This window comes from Ovis aries, chromosome 12, assembly GCF_016772045.2.
Source record: "Ovis aries strain OAR_USU_Benz2616 breed Rambouillet chromosome 12, ARS-UI_Ramb_v3.0, whole genome shotgun sequence".
In the NCBI taxonomy this organism is placed as follows: domain Eukaryota; kingdom Metazoa; phylum Chordata; class Mammalia; order Artiodactyla; family Bovidae; genus Ovis; species Ovis aries.
Genome location: NC_056065.1, coordinates 61,057,305 through 61,077,371, shown reverse-complemented (window position 1 = coordinate 61,077,371; position 20,067 = coordinate 61,057,305). Strand labels below are relative to the sequence as shown.

Here is a 20,067-nt window from a genome sequence, read left to right as displayed (position 1 = left end):
AACTGAACCTAGAAATGAAAAACAAAAAAGCATGACCAGGGCCAGAATGGGTTTATTCCAGGAACAGAAGTATAACTCAACCTTAAAAAAATCTATTAACATAACATATTAAAATTTATATTAATTTATTAGTATTGTTAATACAATTCATTAAGTACCTATTAAATTATTAATATCATTGTTTATATAATTCATTGACAGAGAATTTTATTAATCATTTCTTTAAAAAATTAAAGGGGAAAACATCTCCAGAGTTGTTGGAAAAAAAAAAAAAGATGGATAATACTCAATTCCTATTTGTAACTAAAATTCTACAAAGAGAAGTATATAAAGTTCCATGTACCCTTCAATCTACTTTTCATTGTCTATTATTACCCCATATGTTGTTGTTGTTTTAGTCGCTAAGCACGTCAGACTTTTTTGTGACCCTCCCTCCCCTGTCCCCCGGACTGTAGCCTGCCAGGCTCCTCTGTCCATGGGATTTCTCAGGCAAGAATACTGGACTGGGTTGCCATTTCCTTCTCCAGGGGATCTCCAGGGGATCTTCAATCCCAGGGATTGAACCTGAGTCTCCTGCATTGCAGGCATATTCTTTACCACTGAGCCATCAGGACTCCCATTATTATTTCATATGCAGACTAATTTCTGACTAAAATAACTTGGACCTTTTATTTTTCCCTCTTCTATTTATTAGCTGTGCAGCCTTGGGCAAGTTACTTAACCACTGTGTGCTGATTTGTTTACACTGGAAATAACTGTACCTACCTTAAGCACTAAGGGCTAAGTCCCCTAAATAGGAAGGGATTCAATAAGTTACTATTATCCCCTTTTTAATGGCAAGGTTTTGTTCATCAGCCATCCCTTGACTGGATTGTGAGTACTCTGAAGGCAGGGACTAACAGTGGCGCATCTGGGATACTCAAGGAATGTTTGTTGAATCCTGATCCAGGCTTTCTCACCTTCCTGCCTTTTCTCTTCTCTCATCCTGTCTACCCTTTCTCTGTCTACCCATCTAAAGCCTAACCCCACATAGGGAACAGCCATTCTTTACAACACTCTGATGGTGATTATTAGAGTGTTTTGAGAACTAGATGAGTATTGTTGTTTGTTTTTTTTTAATTTTTTAACCGCACTTAGAACATAATAGGGGCTTCCCTCGTGGCTCAGATGGTAAAGAATCTGCCTGCAGTGCAAGAGACCTGGGTTCAATTCCTGGGTTGGGAAGATCCCCTGGGTAAGGAAACGGCAACCCACTCCAGTATTCTCGCCTGGAGAATTCCATTGTCAGAGGAGCCTGGAAGGCTACAGTCCATGGGGTCGCAAAGAGTCTTCTCCAGCACCACAGTCTGAAGGCATCAATTCTTTGGCATTCTGCCTTCTTTATGGTCCAGTTCTCACAACTGTATGTGACCACGGGGAAGACCATAGCCTTGACTATACAGACCTTTGTCGGCAGAGTAATGTCTCTGCTTTTCAAAATACTAAGTTTGTCATCACTTTCCTGCTGAGAAGCAATGGTCTTCTGATTTCATGACTGCAGTCACTGTCTGCAGTGATTTTGGAGCCCAAGAAGGGGAAATCTGTCACTGCTTCCACCTTTCCCCCTTCTGTTTGCCATGCAGCTATGGGGCTGGATGCCATGATCTTAGTTTTTTTAAATATTTAGTTTTAAGCTGGCTCTTTCACTCTCCTCCTTCATCCTCATCAAGGGGCTCTTTAGTTCCTCTTTGCTTTCTGCCATTAGAGTGGTATCATCTGCATATCTGAGGTTGTTGATGTTTCTCCCGCCTATCTTGTTCCAGCTTGTAATCATCCACCCTGGCATTTCTCACAATGTGCTTAGCATACACGTTAAACAAACAGGGTGACAGCAAACAGCCCTGTCGTACTCCCTTCTTGATCTTGAACCGATCAGTTGTTCCATACAAGGTTTCAACTATTGCTTCTTGACCTGCATCCAAGTTTCTCAGGAGACAGGTAAGAGGGTCTGGTATTTCCATCTAAGAGCTTTCCACAGTTTTTCAATGATCCTCACAGTCAAAGGCTTTAGCATAGTTGATGAAACAGAGATAGATGTTTTTCTGAAATTCCCTTGCTTTCTCTATAATCCAGCAAATGTTGCCAATTTGATCTCTAGTTCCTCTTCCTTTTCTAAACCTAGCTTGGACATCTGAAATTTCTTAGTTCGCATAATGCTGAAGCCTAGCATGCAAGATTTTAATGGCAACCCACTCTAGCATTCTTGCCTGAAAAATTCCATGGACAGAGGAGCCTGGTAGGCTACAGTCCATGGGATCGCAGAGAGTCGGACACGACTGAGTGACTTCACTTACTAGCATGGGAAATGAGTGCAACTGTCCCATGTTCAGCACATTCTTTGGATCCTTCTTGGGAGTTAGAATGAGGATTGACCTTTTCCAGTCTTGTGGCCACTGCTGGGTCTTCATTTGGTGACATAATGAATGCAAAACTTTGATGGCATCATCCTTTAGGGATTTGAATATTTTTGCTGGAATTTCATTGAATCCACTAGCTTTATTAAGAGCACTGTTTCTTAGGGCCCACTTGACTTTGCTCTCCAGAATGTCTGGCTCTGGGTGACTAACCACAACATCATAGTAATCCGGTTCATTAAGATCTTTTTACACAGTTCTTCCGTGTATTCTTTCCATCTCTTCTTGATCTCTTTAGCATCTATTAGGTCTCTATCATTTTTATCCTTTATTCTGCACATCTTGGGCAGAATGCTCCCTTAATGTTTCCAATTTTCCTGAAGAGATCTCTAGTCTTTCCCTTTTGTTGTTTTCTTCTATTAAAAGCACTGTTCATTGAATATTCACTGGAATTTTTACTGATGCTGAAGCTGATGCTCCAGTATTTTGGTCATCTGATGTGAACAGATAACCCACTGGAAAAGTCCCTGATGCTGGGAAAGATTGAGGGCAGTCGGAGAAGAGGGCGTTAGAGAAGACAGCTAGACGGCATCACTGATGCAATGAACATGAACTTGGACAAATTCCAGGAGATGGTGAGGGACAGGGAGGCCTGGCGTGCTGCAGTCCATGGGGTCTCAGAGTTGGACATGACTGGGTGGCTGAACAAGAACAACAGGACACAATAACCACTCAGTAAAACTTAACTATTGATGGAAGAAATTTTCGCAGACTGAGGTATGGGCATGCCAACTGAGCGATTATCACTTTCTCTATTTTCACTTCTGCCAACTAGAACAGCAAGTCTTGTACTCCATCAAACACACATTGTGCATCTGCTTTAATTATTGAAGAAAGGCTGCACTGTCCAGAAGTAAAAAAAAAAAAGTCCCCTTTGAAGATAGAGATAAATGCCTCCCTTTCTGGGACATCAATTCTACTACTCCTTCAATGATAAGGCTTCTTTCCTAGGTGCCAGAACCATATTGATTTGCTGTGTACAAGCTAATCCGTCTTTTCTCTCTTGTTTTGAACTGTGAGATAATGTATTCCTACCAGGTTTGATGTTCTTTATTCTGAAAAGATACAAAACTGCTGAAAAGCATGCTTTTCTGGGTCAATTCCTCAGAGCTACTGATAGGTTGACTAAGGTCCTCAGTTCTGCCCAAATAAAACTCTCTTCTATTCTTACTACAGATTGGTTATTAATTATTTCCTTTGGCACTATTATAATCATGTCATAGTTGGTTTTTTTGTTTGTTTTTTGCAGTTTTCTAAGCTCCTATAGAGCAGAACTATGCAGGGCATTTTCGGCTTCATTTCTCAGTGTCTGCCAAAGCACAGTGGCAAAGGCTGAGCTGGGAAGGAGCATCCTGCTAAGGGCCCTGGGGAAGGGGTTCCGTAAACCTCTGACAGATGATGGTTATGAACGCGTGCAAAGCAAGACATGGAGAGACTGGACTGATGGCCCAATCTCCCAAATTCTGTTTCACTATTCAAGTTAAAACCAAACTCTCCAGCAACGGATGCAGGCATTCAAGGACCTTTTGGGGCCCCTCGAGGTGGCTCAGACTGTAAAAAAAAAAAAAAAACAAACCCGCCTGTAATGCGGGAGACCTCGGTTCGATCCCTGGGTTGGGAAGATCCCCTGGAGGAGGCATGGCAACCCACTCTGATAGTCTTGCCCATGGACAGAGGAGCCTGACGGGCTACAGTCCATCAGGTCGCAGAGTCAGACACGACTGAGCGACTAGGCACAGCACAGGGACACAAAACCCGGGGAGGCGGACTTAGGCGGAACCTTCGTCCTCAGCTCCAAGTTTCCCAGGACTCCACTTCGACCGATACACTCTGAAATACAGGGCCTCCTTCCCCACTCTAGAAGGCCTAACCCGAGAATGGGATCCGGTATTTTCAACGAAACGACTAACGGACACCTCAACGTTTGAGGACAGTTTCTCCAAGCAGCGTTAGCCCAGAGCGGTCCCATAAATCCCCCCACACGTCTGCAGCCCAGAGCGGAACCGGCTGGAGTCCGGAACCCAGGGCGCGTGCTCGGCGTGCAGGCAGCCCAGCGCTCGCCACGCCCTCGCCACGCCCTCGCCACGCCCCCAGGCGCCTGTAGCCCGCCCCCGCGCCGCCCTTGTTCCGGGACCCCTGCGCGTGCAGCTCCTAGACCCCCGCGCCACCGGAGCGATCTGGGCTGACCCGAGCTCCCTGTTAGCCTGGGGAAGCCGGAAGAGACCAGGCAGCAGGGGAGAGCAGCAGAGGTTGGCGGGACCCTCCCTGCACGCCCAGGGAGACGAGGGGGATAGAGGGAGCGAGGCTGAGTTAAGCGAGGGAGCTCCGGTGAGGTGAGTTGGGTGCGGCTTGAGCTCGGGACTGGTGGGCCAGGCCCCCACGCCGGCGTCACACCCGGTCCGAAGACAGGCGGACGCATGGCCTCGTCATTCCTGCCCTCGGGGGCCACCACGGGTGACAGTGGCGGAGAGCTGAGCTCCGGGGACGACTCCGGGGATGTGGAATCCCTCCAGAGCCCCGAGATCGAGGCATCCAGGAGCCTGCCAGAGCTGTTTGAGAAGGCTGCAGAGCACCTCCAAGGCCTGGTGCAAGTGGCCAGCAGGGAGCAGCTCTTGTACCTGTATGCCAGGTACAAGCAGGTAAAGTAGCAGGGAAGGGCTGGGTGCGGGAGCGTGACCGTAAGCCTTCCCTTTCCTCCAAAAACGGATGGTGAAAGTGCTTGGTTAATGGTCAGGTGTAATGGAAGTTTGTATGTGTGTGTGTTTTAATCATCTAAGGATTAGCTTCGTTCTGGACAGGGAAAGGACCTGTCTGCTATCCTAGGAGCGATATTTAGCTGACACTGAGAGACAGTGTTTCTGGGTCTTTCCCGACTTGTTTGCTGAGCGACAGTTTTTCTGGGTCTTTCCCGACTTGTTTAGTGATCTTGCCCTTATGCCCTTCATCAGCTTCAGAACATTTACAAAATGGGTCAACAATCTGAACCAGAACTAACTTGTAGCTCCTGAGTCTAAGGCTCTGAAATTACCTGGAGGTATGGAAATACAATAATGTCATATGACACACCTTTTATTTATCCTCAGAGGGTAACTGGGTTGGAAAAATTATTGCTTCATCATAATCAACAATACTTGTTTAGCATATTTTATAGCAAAACACTTGGGAGTTATGCCTGTGGGGGATTCAGAGAAGCAAAAACATCATGATACTTGCCATCAAGAGATTTACAAAAGTTACCTGAGGAGTTTAGATTTAAATATGTGAAAAACTGCCGACAAGAGTTAAAAGTTGAGGAAGACTCCAGCTTTTGGAGCACTGGAAGCAATGGAGTTCTGAATAACAGCCCATTTTATGCCCCTTGCCATCTATTTCCCCTTATATTCTTTGAAAAGAAATAGTTGTGGGGGTCCCTCTGTATCATAAACTGAATATACTGACTTGAGATGAAGATTCTTTTGAAGATCGATGAATATCAGTTAAAGTGACCTGAGAGATGTAGTTGTAGGGATAAATGATATAAATTATAGTGTTCAATGAAAATTGCCCCTGAATTGGCCTCAGAATTTTTTCTCTTGCAAAAGTTCTGGGTATCTATTTTCTCTTTGGTCATTAGTCCTGTCCTAATAACGTTAAAATGAGACTTTCAATTATTTAACAATAATTTATTGAGCATTGTGTTTGGACAAGTAATATGGCTGACTGATGATTCTCTGGGCAAGATAAGACTAATTTTCTCCAGATTTCCAAGAAACATTGTTTTCCTCTCTATGACATATCTTTATTGGTATTGGTATCAGCATCCTTAAATATCTGATACCAAGTCATCAGTGAACTATCATCACCTGCCAGCTGGTAACCATTCTGTCTCAGGTGTACTTCATCTGGGTAGTCTGGAAGAGGTGTGCATTCCTCACCCTCTTGACATTAGAGATAGTCTGTATCTGGAAATAAAATTCCTCATTATGAGAGAATAATTACTAGAGAATTGGAGAATAAAATTATGCTTACTTAGGCATGTTAGGACATAACAGTGTTCATCAGTCTCTTCTAAATATTGTTTCTATCAGAATTCTGTGGCAGTATTAAAAATAGCAGTCTTTGATAGAATAACAGAGTTGAGAGTTCAATATAATTCCTGCATGGGATCAGAATTTCTCGTAAAATAATTACATTTCTCATAAAATCAGCTTTTCTCATAAAATAATTTCACTTTCTATTTCAAATAACGCTCTATTTTGTCAGCAGGAGAAGGCTAAAAATAAACTGAGCTGTGAACATTGTTTTCTCAGGCAGAGACCTAACCTTACCTAACATAATAGTTCTCTTAGTCTCAGATAAGGCAGTGGCTCCACTATCATCCTTAGTGGTTTCAAAAAGATCACAGCAGTTAACATTCATCAGCCTGCACTGTGCCAACAAAAGGGAACTTACTGACACCTGTGAAAACCCGAGGACAATGGAAATTTCAAACTCCTGTTGAGGAGCCTTCAGCACCAGCACAAGTGGGGATACTCAACACATCTTCCTACTTTAACCTGGGTACACTTAATTCACTGGCATTTACTATTGGCAACCTTGGTTGAAACAGTCTGTTCCAGGGGGTCTGAAAATATCATGTATATATCAGAGAGAACAGAGTTTAGGTGATGCTCTGTTAAAGTGCTACATTTTATAACTCTGTTTCATAGCTTAGAATTCATTATCTAATGATTTGAGAAATGTTACTAATGATGTCCTAGAATCCTGTAGTTTTATTTATTCAGCCTTTTCTGGATCCAGAACTGTTCTTTGAATTTGGGAATACAAAAGCTGCTGTGTCAGGATACAGGGTCAGCTGCTGAACTTTTATTTTCATCTCAGATAACGGGCTAGAGGTGGGTGATCTAGGCTGATAGGGTGCTCTGCTTCAGGTAATCATCCAGGGGCTCAGTCTTTTTCTGTCTTGTAGTTTAACCTTTCTCTAGGGCAGTCGTTCTCAAACTGTGGTCTATAGACCGCCCCCCTCCCCCTTAGAATCCCTCAGACTTCAGAGAATATAAAGTCAAAACTATTTTCATAATAATACTAAGACACTACAGGCATACCTCAGAGATACAAGGGTTTGGTTCTAGACCACTGCAATGAAGCAAATATCACAATAAAGTGAGTCACAGGAATTTTTTGGTTTCCCAATACACGTGAAAGTAGAAGTGTTCATCACTCAGTCACCTCTGACTCTTTGGGACCCCATGGACTGTAGCCCACAAGGCTCCTCTGTCCATGGGATTCTCCAGGCAAGAATACTGGAGTGGGGTGCCATTTCCTTCTCCAATATAAAAGTTATGTCTACACTATACTGTAGTCTATTAAGTGTGCAGTAGCGTTATGTCTAAAAAAACGTGCATACCTCAGTTAAAAAATACTTTATTGCTAAAAAGTGCTAACCATCGTCTGAGCCTTCAATGACTTGTAATCTTCTTGCTAGTGGAGGGTTTGATATATTGGGAGAATTAGCAAAATGTGACCTAGAGACATGAAGTGAGCTAACGCTATTGGGAAAATGGTTGCAATAAACTTGCTTGATACAGGGTATGCACAAACCTTCCATTTGTGAAAAATGCAGTATCTGCAAAGCACAATAAAGCAAAGTGCAATAAAACGAGGTATGTTTGTATTTGCCTTTTTTCTGTGCTGTCATGGTGGATAAAACTGCTGATGTGTTAGCATGAATCAAGGCAGTGGCAGAAGTAGTATTTTTTAACTTTATTTTTTTTGCCACTGTGTACTCTGAATTTAAGTTGGACTTTAAAGAAAGCTGAGTGCAGAAGAATTGATGCTTTTGAACTGTGGTGTTAGAGAAGACTCTTGAGAGTCCCTTGGACTGCAAGGAGATCCAACCAGTCCATCCTAAAGGAAATCAGTCCTGAATACTCATTGGAAGGACTGATGTTGAAGCTGAAATTCCAGTATTTTGGCTGCCTGATGTGAAGAGCTGACTCATTTGAAAAGACCCTGATGTTGGGAAAGATTGAGGGCAGGAGGGGAAGGGGACAACAGAGGATGAGATGGTTAGATGGCATCGCTGACTCAATGGACATGAGTTTGGGTAAACTCCGGGAGTTGGTGATGGACAGGGAGGCCTGGGGTGCTGCGGTTCATGAGGTCGCAAAGAGTCAGACATGACTGAGCAACTGAACTGAACTGACTGAATTTAAAAAGAAAAAGGCCAGTTTCACTTTAAAATGCCTTTGATAAAGCAGTAAAAATTACTGATTTTCTTTCATTTTAACTCTTGAATACAAGTCTTTTTAATGTTGTGTGTGATGAAATAGGGGTACACACAAAATATGTCTCCTGCATACTGAATTATTGTTGGCTGTTTTGAAGAAAAATGCCTGTGTAAATTCTGAGTTGCAAGTTGAGCTACCCACTTTTCTCAACATACATAATTTTTACTTAATACAGCAACTTACAGATAAACTATGCTTATTCAGGCTTGAGTATTTGGCATACAATTTCTTGAAAATGAGAAAAGTCAGACTGTCACTTAAAGGAAAACAACTGCTGGTATTTGTTGTCAGTGACAACATTTGAGCTTTCAAGTGAAAATTAGGTTTGGAAAATCTGCATCTGCCACCTGATCTTGACAGGTTCCTAATACTGAAAGATGTTTTTGATAGATTAGTGCTGGCTTCAGTGATTGTGAACTTTTACTGTTGCGTGTGTAAGGAAATAGGTCAACGTTTGGAAGATCTGCATAACTCAGTGCGCTGTTTTCAGATGTTGCAGGGAATGAAGTTACAAATTATGTGTGGATAGAAGATGCATTCAAAGTATGTGAGTCAGACCAATGGATTTTAATGTAACAGTATAAAAAATTTGTTGATATGGCTTCAGATCCATTGTGAAAGAAAGAAAAGAAAGTAAAGTTGCTCAGTCGTGTCTGATCCTTTGCGACCCCATAGACTGTAGCCTGCCAGGCCCCTCCATCCGTGGGATTTTTCAGGCAGGAATACTGGAGTGGGTTGCCATTTCCTTCTCCAGGGGTTCTTCCAGACCCAGGGATTGAACCCAGGTCTCCCACATTGCGGGCCGATGCTTTACCGTCTGAGCCACCAGGGAAGAATCTTTAAGAAGCTATCCTTGAAGAAACTGCCACTTGTTGAGATTTGGTGTGATATCAAAGAAGAATATCTACAATTATCTCAAAATGCTACTATAATACTTCTGTCTTTTCTAACAATGTATCTGTGTGAAGTTGTTTTCTTCATCCAAAACAATGTATCACAATAGACTGAATGCAGAAGTAGAATACACCTGCCTTCTATTAAGGCAGATAGTAAAGAGATTTGCAAAATGTAAAACAGTGTCACTTTTCTCACTAAATATTTTTTGCCTTAAAATATATTGTTATTTTCCATAAAATTTTGTTATTTATGCTACCATGTGACAAGTTTATTATTTTAAAAATTAATTAATTCACATTTTAACACATTTTAAAATATATTTTCATTTCTAATCTGGTAAATATTGATCAATATAATCCACATTAAAAAAAAAAAACAACTCTTTGGGGGGCTCAGTCTCTTAAGAGTGTAAAGGGATTACAAGACCAAAAAGTTTTAGAACTGCTGCAATAAGATCTTTCCATGATCAGCTCTAGCCTAGGCAGAGGGAAAGGGAAGAACAGTCCCTCTTTCTTTTTAAGGAAGATATTTATGTCACTTTTACACGCATCCAGTTCCCTGGACCTGGGCGGAAGTTGCATAGTCACATAAAATGTTCAGCTCAACGATCTTGTGTCTGGCTGAGACTTCTGTCACTGCAGGAGAAATGGAGGATAGGCATTGGCATTTGTTTCTGCCACTGGCTGTTGTCTGGACAAAAAAACGCAAAGTAATAACTGCTATTTTTATGATGCCTAATAGTTTCTCCCATTTCATATTTCTAACAATCCAGTAGTTGAAGTGATTTTAGAGATGCCAGAATGGAAGCCTGGACTCTGTGTAGCATACGAAACAGTGATGTCTAGTAGAGGAGTGTTGGACTTTGGTGTCAGTCCTGGAGTCAAGTCTTGACTCCTGATTCAAGATTTATAAATGTGTGAGCAGTGACAATCCTCCTCAGCTTCTCTGTACTCATTTATAGAATGAGTACGTAACGACAAGCCTAGCGGGATTGTTGTGTGGCTCCTTTGACTTATGTGAAGCTTTTGGTTTATGGTGGTTGTCTAAGAAATGCAGCTCCTGCTCTTTTATCCTTTCTTCTCCCTGTCCCTTCCTCACTGGACTGCCCCGTATCACTGTACATTTTAATAATGACCAGAGAGCCACGCGATTAATTACTAAGCAGATAATAGAGATGATAGTTGTTAGGAAATCAGAGCTGAATGAGATCATTGTAGGCTGAAAGGGTTCCTTAGAATCTGAACCTTGAGTGGTACTGAAAGGAGCATTTTGAAAAGTGGAGGGAAGAAGGTGAGGGCTTTTCAGTTGAGGGAAAGAACATGAGAAACATAGAATAAAAATGAAAATTCTTAAGGCAATTGAGTAGACCAGTCTGATTAATGAGTAGACCATCAGTTTGATTTTAGCAAAATGCATGTGTTAGGAGTATTAGGAGGTAGTGGGAAGGTCCCAGAGAAGTAGGTAGGGTTCAGATTGTGGTATTTAGCTTTAGAGAGATAGTGGGTAGGTATTTTGTTGAACACATGCCTAATGTATGCATTCCATATGCAACAAACTTTTTTTTTTACTGCCTTCAGTTAGACACTGCTATGTGCAATGGGTGGGTTAAGAATAGTTTCTGAGAGACTTTATTCTTGTAGAAAGATGAGGCTAAACCTCGCTAACACAAGGGAAATGTGGAAAGTGCCATCACAGAGAGGGAGAAAGTGTTGTGAGAGTTCATCAGAAAGGGAGATTACTTGTGGCAGGGGGAGTCAAGGTGTGTAGTAAAGTCTAACTTGTGTGAATTTCATTCATGCTTATTCATAATGCAAATCACTGTGTAGTTTAACTATAAGTGTTTGAGGATTAAAAATTAAAAATAAGTACTGACCACGAACAAGAGAAGATTATTGTGGAATAGATAGAATTTATAGAATTTGTTGTTGAGAAACTTGAAATTTTTTCATGGCTTTTAGCATCTAAATTTATACTGACTAGTTTCATAAATTTGAAAATAGTGTGTTTTATTCTGGAGTTTGAGAGAGAGAAAATGCTGATAGTGTTGAGAATCAGCATAAACAGACTGTATGATGAATTCTGATAAACTGTACTTTATAACTTGTTTATTGCATATTTAAAAATTCTACATTATAAATGGTAGCATGATTACAAAATCTATAATTTGTTATATATATATACACACAATTTGTCTAATTTAGAAATGTAGCTGTTTATCATTCATTTTAAAAATGTGTTATACTGGTAGTTAACAGTTGTTTTATGCAATAAGCCAAAGCAGCCTCTATTTAAAGTTGTAGTTTTTTGGTTTGCTTTTGCAAAGAATGTTACATTTTATTATTTTATATAGTTGTAGATATTTTCTAACCTATAGTTACAAAGTATATGTAATAGATTTAAAAATTAAAAGTTTCTGAGGCAGTTTTTTGAAAAATAAATTCTTGATTTTATCTCTGCCCACCCCCTTCATTTAGGTCAAAGTTGGAAATTGCAATACACCTAAACCAAGCTTCTTTGACTTTGAAGGAAAGCAAAAATGGTAAGAAATTCTTGGGATCTAATGTGGTTGTTGTAAAGGGTTTAGGTGTTTGGGAATTAGAAAGCAGTGAGCAGATTAAAGAATTATTTTTATATTAATCTCTTTCTGCTGTAGGCAGGGCTAATGACAGGCAGTTGGGAGAGAGATTAAAAGCCGATTTTAGATAAGTCTCCTAAAGGATTCTTATGCTTTGATGTTGGTATATAAGTAGTTCATACATCCCTCACATATGAATCACTTCTTAGAGAGTGACCATAGAGCTGTTGCTTGAAATTTTCCTTCCTAATCATACAGCCTCTAATGGGTCACCACTTCTCTCTGGAGGAATCTTGGAAGAAGGTCCGGAGGATGGGAAGGGAGAAGAGGAGGGCAGATCCCCATATTTTACTCTTTTTTCCCCTCCCCAGTTTTTTCTCCTCATCTCTAATGCTCTTCTGTTCCTTGCCTACCATGGTGAAGAAGTGCTTCTAATAACCTCTTGAACAGAGGGGGAAAGAAAAATAGATCCTGAGCCTGCTTCTTTCCTGAATACATAGAAAGACTATGCCCTCCTAGAATTTTTTTTTAAAATTATAATTCAGAGATTACATCCTGTCATATGAGGCCTTATATCCTCCCACCTTGTTTAAGTGAAAAGAGAGGAATCATATATAATAGGGAAACTTAGAGAAGAAAGGACTTTGGAGCATCCACCTGAAATTAAAAGTAGAGAGGGAAGGTTTAAAAAGAAAAGCTGAAATATGGTTGTGGAGAGAAGAAGCACTAAAACTGGATTCTCACCTCTTTCCAGAGCAGGGCTCCTCAAAACGTGGTTCCCTGAGCAAGCTGCCTGTCTGGGGACTGCTTGTCACCCAGCTGGGAGGAGATGTAGAGCTTGAACCTGAAATGCAAATCAGTAATGTCATTAAGCACAGTTATTTAGTTCAGCTGACTTCTTTTGTGTAGAACATTCTCAGTGACAGGAAGCTGTGCTTTGATTTTGTTTCTGGCTCAAGCTTCCTATGCTGATGACAACAAATAGTTCTCTGCTGCTGCTGCTGCTAAGTCGCTTCAGTTGTGTCCGACTCTGTGCGACCCCATAGATGGCAGCCCACCAGGCTCCCCCGTCTCTGGGATTCTCCAGGCAAGAACACTGGAGTGGGTTGCCATTTCCTTCTCCAGTGCATGAAAGTGAAAAGTGAAAGTGAAGTTGTTCAGTCGTGTCTGACTCTTCTCGACCCTATGGCCTGCAGCCCACCAGGCTCCTCCATCCATGGGATTTTCCAGGCGAGAGTACTGGAGTGGGGTGCCATTGCCTTCTCTAATAGTTCTCTGACTGGCATTTTATTACTGTTATAAAATTCCTTGATGCATATTTTGTGCATTTTTAAATTTATGAATTATAAATTCACCATTACTTTCTCCTCTGTGTTTTCCTATTTTTTTCATTGTTTTTAGTAGTTTTTAAAAGTTTAGACTTTACGATTATAATAATTCAGGCAAGAATCATCAATAGATGCTAAAACCATTGGATGAAAAACAACTCGGGAACAATATTCACACAATCTGAGTTCACACAATAAGAGTTTACTTACTAATTACAAAGAGAAAACCTGGAGACACTGCTTGTACTGAATCTTGACTCTGATCACTAATGATGGGACAAACTGGCGTCCTTGATGTGATGAATTGTAAATGACATTTCACCTATATGTTGCTCTTGCCAAATATTTCACCTGATTCTAATCATGATTAATCATTTTTGGCAAGAAAACTCTCTAGGTGAGGAAACAGTCAGACAAATGCAAATTGAAAGATATTTTTAAAAACACCAGGTTTGAACTGTTAAAAAAAAATATCAGTATCATGGAAGAGAAAAAGACTAAACATACTTGAAACTCAGTGTTATGTGTGAGTCTTGATTGGCTCCTCATCTGGAAAAAGATGGGGAAATCTAAGTACGGTTCATGTATATTTGTTTAATAGTACTAAATAATGAAATTTCTTTACTCTGAAGGATGTATATTTGGGGTTAAGTCTTACGATATATACAAGTAAATTTCAAGAGATTAAAAATAAATTTAGGAAACCTCAGAAAGATGTTCTGTCCATGATAAGAGCAGGAAGGTAATGGGAAGACTCTGAGACTGAGTTACCTTTTACAGTGGATCAGTGACTGTACCTCCCAGTTGGAGGTAGAAAGAATTGGCAGGGAAAAGCCAAGAAGGAGGCCGGGCCTAGCAGCTGGCAGGAAAGAAGGAAAGGAGAGTGCAGAAGGGGGCTCAGGACTAAAATATTGCTCTTGGTTATTGAACTGCAGGAAGTCCCTGCCTTCTCATTCATTAGTACTCTTTTCTCTGTCTCCACTGCCTCCTCACATTTGAAGTCCCTGCCCAAGGCCTCAGGATCTACTACTGGCAGCTTAGAGATGAGATAACGGCAGGAGGGGAAGGTGTATTTCTCACACCTTAAAATAAGAAGTTTGAAGCATTTCCCACAGAATATTGTTTTATGTGATGAATAGTGAACACATTATTGAAACGCCATAAACACAGTTAATTCATTAGATGCGAACTGTTCTATTGTCTGTAGACCATGTGTTCTCAGCAGGGGTGAAATTTGGGTTTGAGGGAGTTTTAAAATCTTAGATATTATAATAGTTTATGCCTTCTTAAATTCGACAAACATGCAATATATATTTTAAAATTTCATGGGAAGGGTGATTAGAGGAAAAAGTGTCTAAAAGGGCTCCTTAGGTGGGCTGATAAGGTCTGTATTGCTATGGACCAATGTAAAGGCAAAAAGAGAAGGCTGTGCGTCTATGGCTTATTACATCTTGTGACCATTAAAACGTGTGCCTTTTTCTCAATAATAACAAGAAATATACTGTTTGTGTTTCTTACATAATTAATGATAGGCCATTTTGGATATTACTACAGGGAAGCATGGAAAGCACTTGGTGATTCAAGCCCCAGCCAAGCAATGCAGGAATACATTGCTGTAGTTAAAAAATTAGATCCAAGTTGGAATCCTCAGGTAAGACTTAATGATTATAACTAACACTTTCCAAAAAAACCACCATCTTTCTCTCAAATAAATGTTAAAACTAAGCTGTAGGGTTAAGTAACATCCTTTGAGTTTTATTTTCTCAAATAGAAAGGTTATAAAGTTATTGTAATATTTATCTATCTAAAAATACTATTGCTTATATGTTCATATAGCCAGCTACTGATACTGAGAACTCTGAATTGTGGAGAATTTTTAAAAGCATAATTGTAAATCATGCAAAAGCTCAGTTCATTTTAGAATTTGAAAGAGTTTAACTTGTGATCATAGTATTATCTTGAGAAATGGGAGGATTCTCTTCTCCTTTTTTTTTTTTTTTTGTGAGCACCTTCTATGCAAGTGCAAAATGCTTATTGATGGGGTAAAATATGAATGGCATCCTTTCTGCTTTTATGTACATAGTTTAAGGTACATTATAAGGCTTCCCCGATAGCTCAGCTGGTAAAGAATCTGCCTGCAATACGGGAGACCTCAGTTTGATCCCTGGGTTGGGAAGATCCCCTGGAGAAGGGAACGGCTACCCACTCCAGTATTCTGGCCTGGAGAATTCCATGGACTGTATAGGCCATGGGGTTGCAAAGAGTTGGACACAACTGAGCGACTTTCACAAAGTATATTATAGAAGATAAAACATAAGAAAAATAGAGTAATAGTATAAAACAATAATGAGGTGAGTGCTAAGGTATCCAGTAGAAGAAGAGATTACTTTGGACTTTGGGGACACTTGTTTCATTGTTAGATATTTATTACCAGTATGAAGGATGGAATCAGTGATGGAATCTTAAAATGTCAGAGTTATAAGGAACCTTAAAGATGTAAATGTTATAACATATAAAAATATATCTTAATTATGAGTACAAAGTGGGAAAGATAACCAACTTAGGATATCTCTAATGATATGACTGCTATAAAACATTGTTTGTGTACAGATATATACTATAAAGGTTCTGAAAGGACTTAAAAATCTGAAATTCAGTGGTAAGAACAAGTGCCTCTGAACTGAACTCAGCCTGAATACAGATGGCACAATTAAAAAAAACAAAAACAAGACTTGAATTTGCATGCCTTTAAGTGAGTCCTTACTCTTCAAGTCCAGCCACTGTGGTCTCAGTTCTTCCTTATTGACTATACTTGACTGTTTCTGATTGCCTGGCTTTGTGTAGGCATTTGAGGTTATAACTTTTGATAAATGACAGAATTTATGGCTTCTTATCTTCAATGTCTTAATTACTAAGTAAAATTCCATTAACTATGACTATTACAAATGCTTGCACAGTCCGTGTAGTTATGGTAGTTCTTCCTTATGGAAACCCAGTTAGACGTGAAGGATGTTTTAAAAAATATCTATATCTTACCTGCTTAATTTATGAAACTTGAGTAAACTAAACAGAACCAAAGATCCATACTTTTCAAGTAAAAATGATTCTTTAATACATGATTCTAAAAATATGTTAACATCATAATCTAGTTGTAAAAGAAATTTTATATTTCCTTTACATTTTAATTTTTAGTTTAAACTCTCTGAGCTGGTACCTTTGACTCATAGCTTTTTCCCCCACATTTTTTATTGGTATGGGGCCGGACCCTAATCTCAATCTCAAGAGATTTGATATTTAATTCATTTTGTTTTAGGTTAAAAGAATCATTTTCTATTGATATTTGCTTCTAAAGATGATGAAATAATAGCAACTCTCATGCTGAATGTGTTCTTTGCATATATTGCCCTTTGAAATCTTCTTAAGAATTTTAAGACTTAGAAACTATTATTGTCTGCATTTTAAAAAAGAGGAAATTCAGGCACAGAGAGGTTTAGTAACTTGCCAAGATCAGCCAGCTAATAAATGATATTGCTGGGATTTTAACCTTTGCCTGTATAAGTCCAGATCCCCACTCTTAACTACTCTGCTGTCTGTCGGATAGCTGACATTATGTGTATTAGAAAAAAGCACGTGGGGAGGGAGTGATGGGGGAGTGGATGAATTGTGAGATTAGGATTGACATACAACACTGCTGCTGCTGCTGCTGCTAAGTCACTTCGGTCATGTCCAACTCTGTGCGACCCCATAGACGGCAGCCCACCAGGCTCCCCCGTCCCGGGGATTCTCCAGGCAAGAACTCTGGAGTGGGTTGCCATTTCCTTCTCCAATGCGTGAAAGCAAAAAGTGAAAGTGAAGTCGCTCAGTTGTGTCTGACTCTTCACGACCCCATCGACTGCAGCCTACCAGGCTCCTCCGTCCATGGATTTTCCAGGCAAGAGTACTGGAGTGGGGTGCCATTGCCTTCTCCAACATATAACACTACTTTGTATGAAATAAATAATTAAGGGGAACCTACTTTATAGCACAGGGAACTCTACTTCTGGTAACTTAAATGGGAAGAAAATTCCCAAAAGAGGGGGTACGTGTGGCTGATTCACCTTGCTGTACAGCAGAAACTGTATAAAGCAACTATAGTAGTAAAAAGCCACTATACTCCCAAAAAACCCTAAACCTTATGAGAGAGCCTCAGCTAGAACCATCTTGCTAAACTTCTTATGTAGGCATTTGAGTTTATAACTTTTGATAAGTAACAGAATTTATGATTTCTTACCTTAAATACCTTATCCATCGCCTCCCATTATTGATCATGTTTTTTTGTGTGTGTCTATGGTGAGAACACTTGAAATCTACTCTCTAAGCAAATTTCATGTATAGAATACAGTGTTATTAATTAGTGTGTTTATTGGTAACTAATTTATAATAGTACATTATACTGTCTTGATATAACTTTTTTAAAGTTTTAAGAGCAGTGCAAGGAACTCTTGGATGGCATTTGTCTAGTTATGCCGGTTGTTTCCTTGTTTTATCATTTTCTATCTACATGTACATACATGTAAATAGGTTTCCTCTGAATTATTTTATTATGTTTGAACCGTTTTAGAGAAGTTATAGACATCACGTCCTTTTACTGCTTAATAAACTTCGATACATTGCTGCTGCTACTGCTGCTAAGTCGCTTCAGTCGTGTCCGACTCTGTGCGACATTACTATACTGCAGTTACCAAAATTGGTCATTGTTGTTTTTTTTGGTGTCAAGAGTTCCTATAAGGCATGCATGTGTGTGTATATGTAGATGTATGTGTACATATGTGTTAAGATAAAAATTATAAATGTATATTTAAGGTATACAACATGATTTATGTATATATACGTAGTGAAATGGTTACTATAGTTGAACTAACTAATATATCATCTCTCATAGTCACCTTTTCTCTGTGTGTGTGTGAGAAGAGCACCTGATATTTACTCTCTTAGCATATTTCCAGTATTCAATACAGTATTATTAACTGTACCCATTATGCCTGTAGTAGACTTATTCATCCTACAGAACTGCAGCTTTGTACCTTTTGACCAGTATCTCCCCATTTTCCCTAGCCAGTGGTAAACACCATTCTATTTTCTGCGTCTATGAATTTGACTTTTTCATTTTTTAGATTCTACATATAGGTGAGATCATATAATATTTGTCTTTCTCTGTCTGGCTTATTTTACTTAGTATGATGTCCTCCCAGTTCATCTGTATTGTCATAAGTGGCAGGATTTCCTTTTTTCTCATGGCAAAATAAGGTTCTGTTGTTTGTGTGTATATACACACACGACACATCTTGTTTATACATTCATCCATACACGGACACTCAGGTCTTTCCATATATTGGCTATTGTGAATAATGCTCAATAAACAATGAGAGACCAGATGTCTGAGGTTCTGATTTCATTTCCTTTACATGTATACCCAGAGGTGAGATTCCTGGATCATATGGGAGTTCTATTTTTAATTTTTTGAAGAACCGATAATGTTTCCATCATGGCTATTACCAATTTACATTCCTGCTGACAAATAACAATGATTCTCTTTTCTCAAAATCAGGAATTTTAACATTCATTTAATATCATTGTCAAATTCATAGTCCATATTCCAGTTTATCGTATATCCAGACTGTCTTTCATAGTTATTTTTAAACATTCTGATCAGTCGTCCAGCCCAGGATCGTGCACTGCACCTAGCTGCCATGTCTCTTTAGTCTCCTTTAATCTGAAGTGGTTTCTCAGCCTTTCCTTCTTGACTGCCATGTTTTTGAAGAGTACAGGCCGTTAGTTTGTAGAGTGGCTCTCAGTTTGGGTTTGCTTGATGTTTCCTCGTAATTAGATTTGGATCATTACATTTTTGGAAGGAATACCACAGAATTGTGTCCTTCTGTATGCATTATACCAGAAGATACATGATGTCTGTTTGTCCTCAAATTGGTTATATTGACTTTAATCGCTTGCTTTCTCCACTGTAGCATTTCTCCCTGCCCCCTTTGAAATTAATGAGTAATTGGTGGGGTGATACTCTAAGACTGTGTAAATATCCTTTTCCTAATCAGATTTCACCCACTAGTTTTAATATCCATTAACAGTTCCAAATAGGAAAAGGAGTACGTCAAGGCTGTATATTGTCACCCTGCTTACTTAACTTCTATGCAGAGTACATCATGAGAAACACTGGCCTGGAAGAAGCACAAGCTGGAATCAAGATTGCCGGGAGAAATATCAATAACCTCAGATATGCAGATGACACCATCCTTATGGCAGAAAGTGAAGAGGAACTAAAAAGCCTCTTGATGAAAGGGAAAGAGGAGAGTGGAAAAGTTGGCTTAAAGCTCAACATTCAGAAAACGAAGATCATGGCATCCGGTCCCATCACTTCATGGGAAATAGATGGGGAAGCAGTGGCTGACTTTATTTTGGGGGGCTCCAAAATCATTGCAGATGGTGACTACAGCCATGAAATTAAAAGACGCTTACTCCTCGGAAGAAAAGTTATGACCAACCTAGATAGCATA

At 39.7% G+C, this 20,067-nt stretch overlaps 1 protein-coding gene across 5 annotated transcripts in view; it reads left to right on the top strand.

Moving 5' to 3' along the window:
- Nucleotides 1-4,553: 4,553 nt before the first annotated feature.
- ACBD6 (acyl-CoA binding domain containing 6) overlaps nt 4,554-20,067 on the top strand; it is a 204,393-nt gene continuing 188,879 nt past the window's right edge. For all 5 annotated transcript variants that reach the window (XM_042229148.2, XM_004013842.5, XM_060396671.1 and 2 more), the window contains exons 1-3: nt 4,554-5,092; nt 12,094-12,158; nt 15,077-15,173. In XM_042229148.2, coding sequence (XP_042085082.1) covers nt 4,871-5,092; nt 12,094-12,158; nt 15,077-15,173 — 384 coding nt within the window. In that variant the 5' untranslated portion in view covers nt 4,554-4,870. The remainder of the gene's footprint in view (nt 5,093-12,093; nt 12,159-15,076; nt 15,174-20,067) is intronic.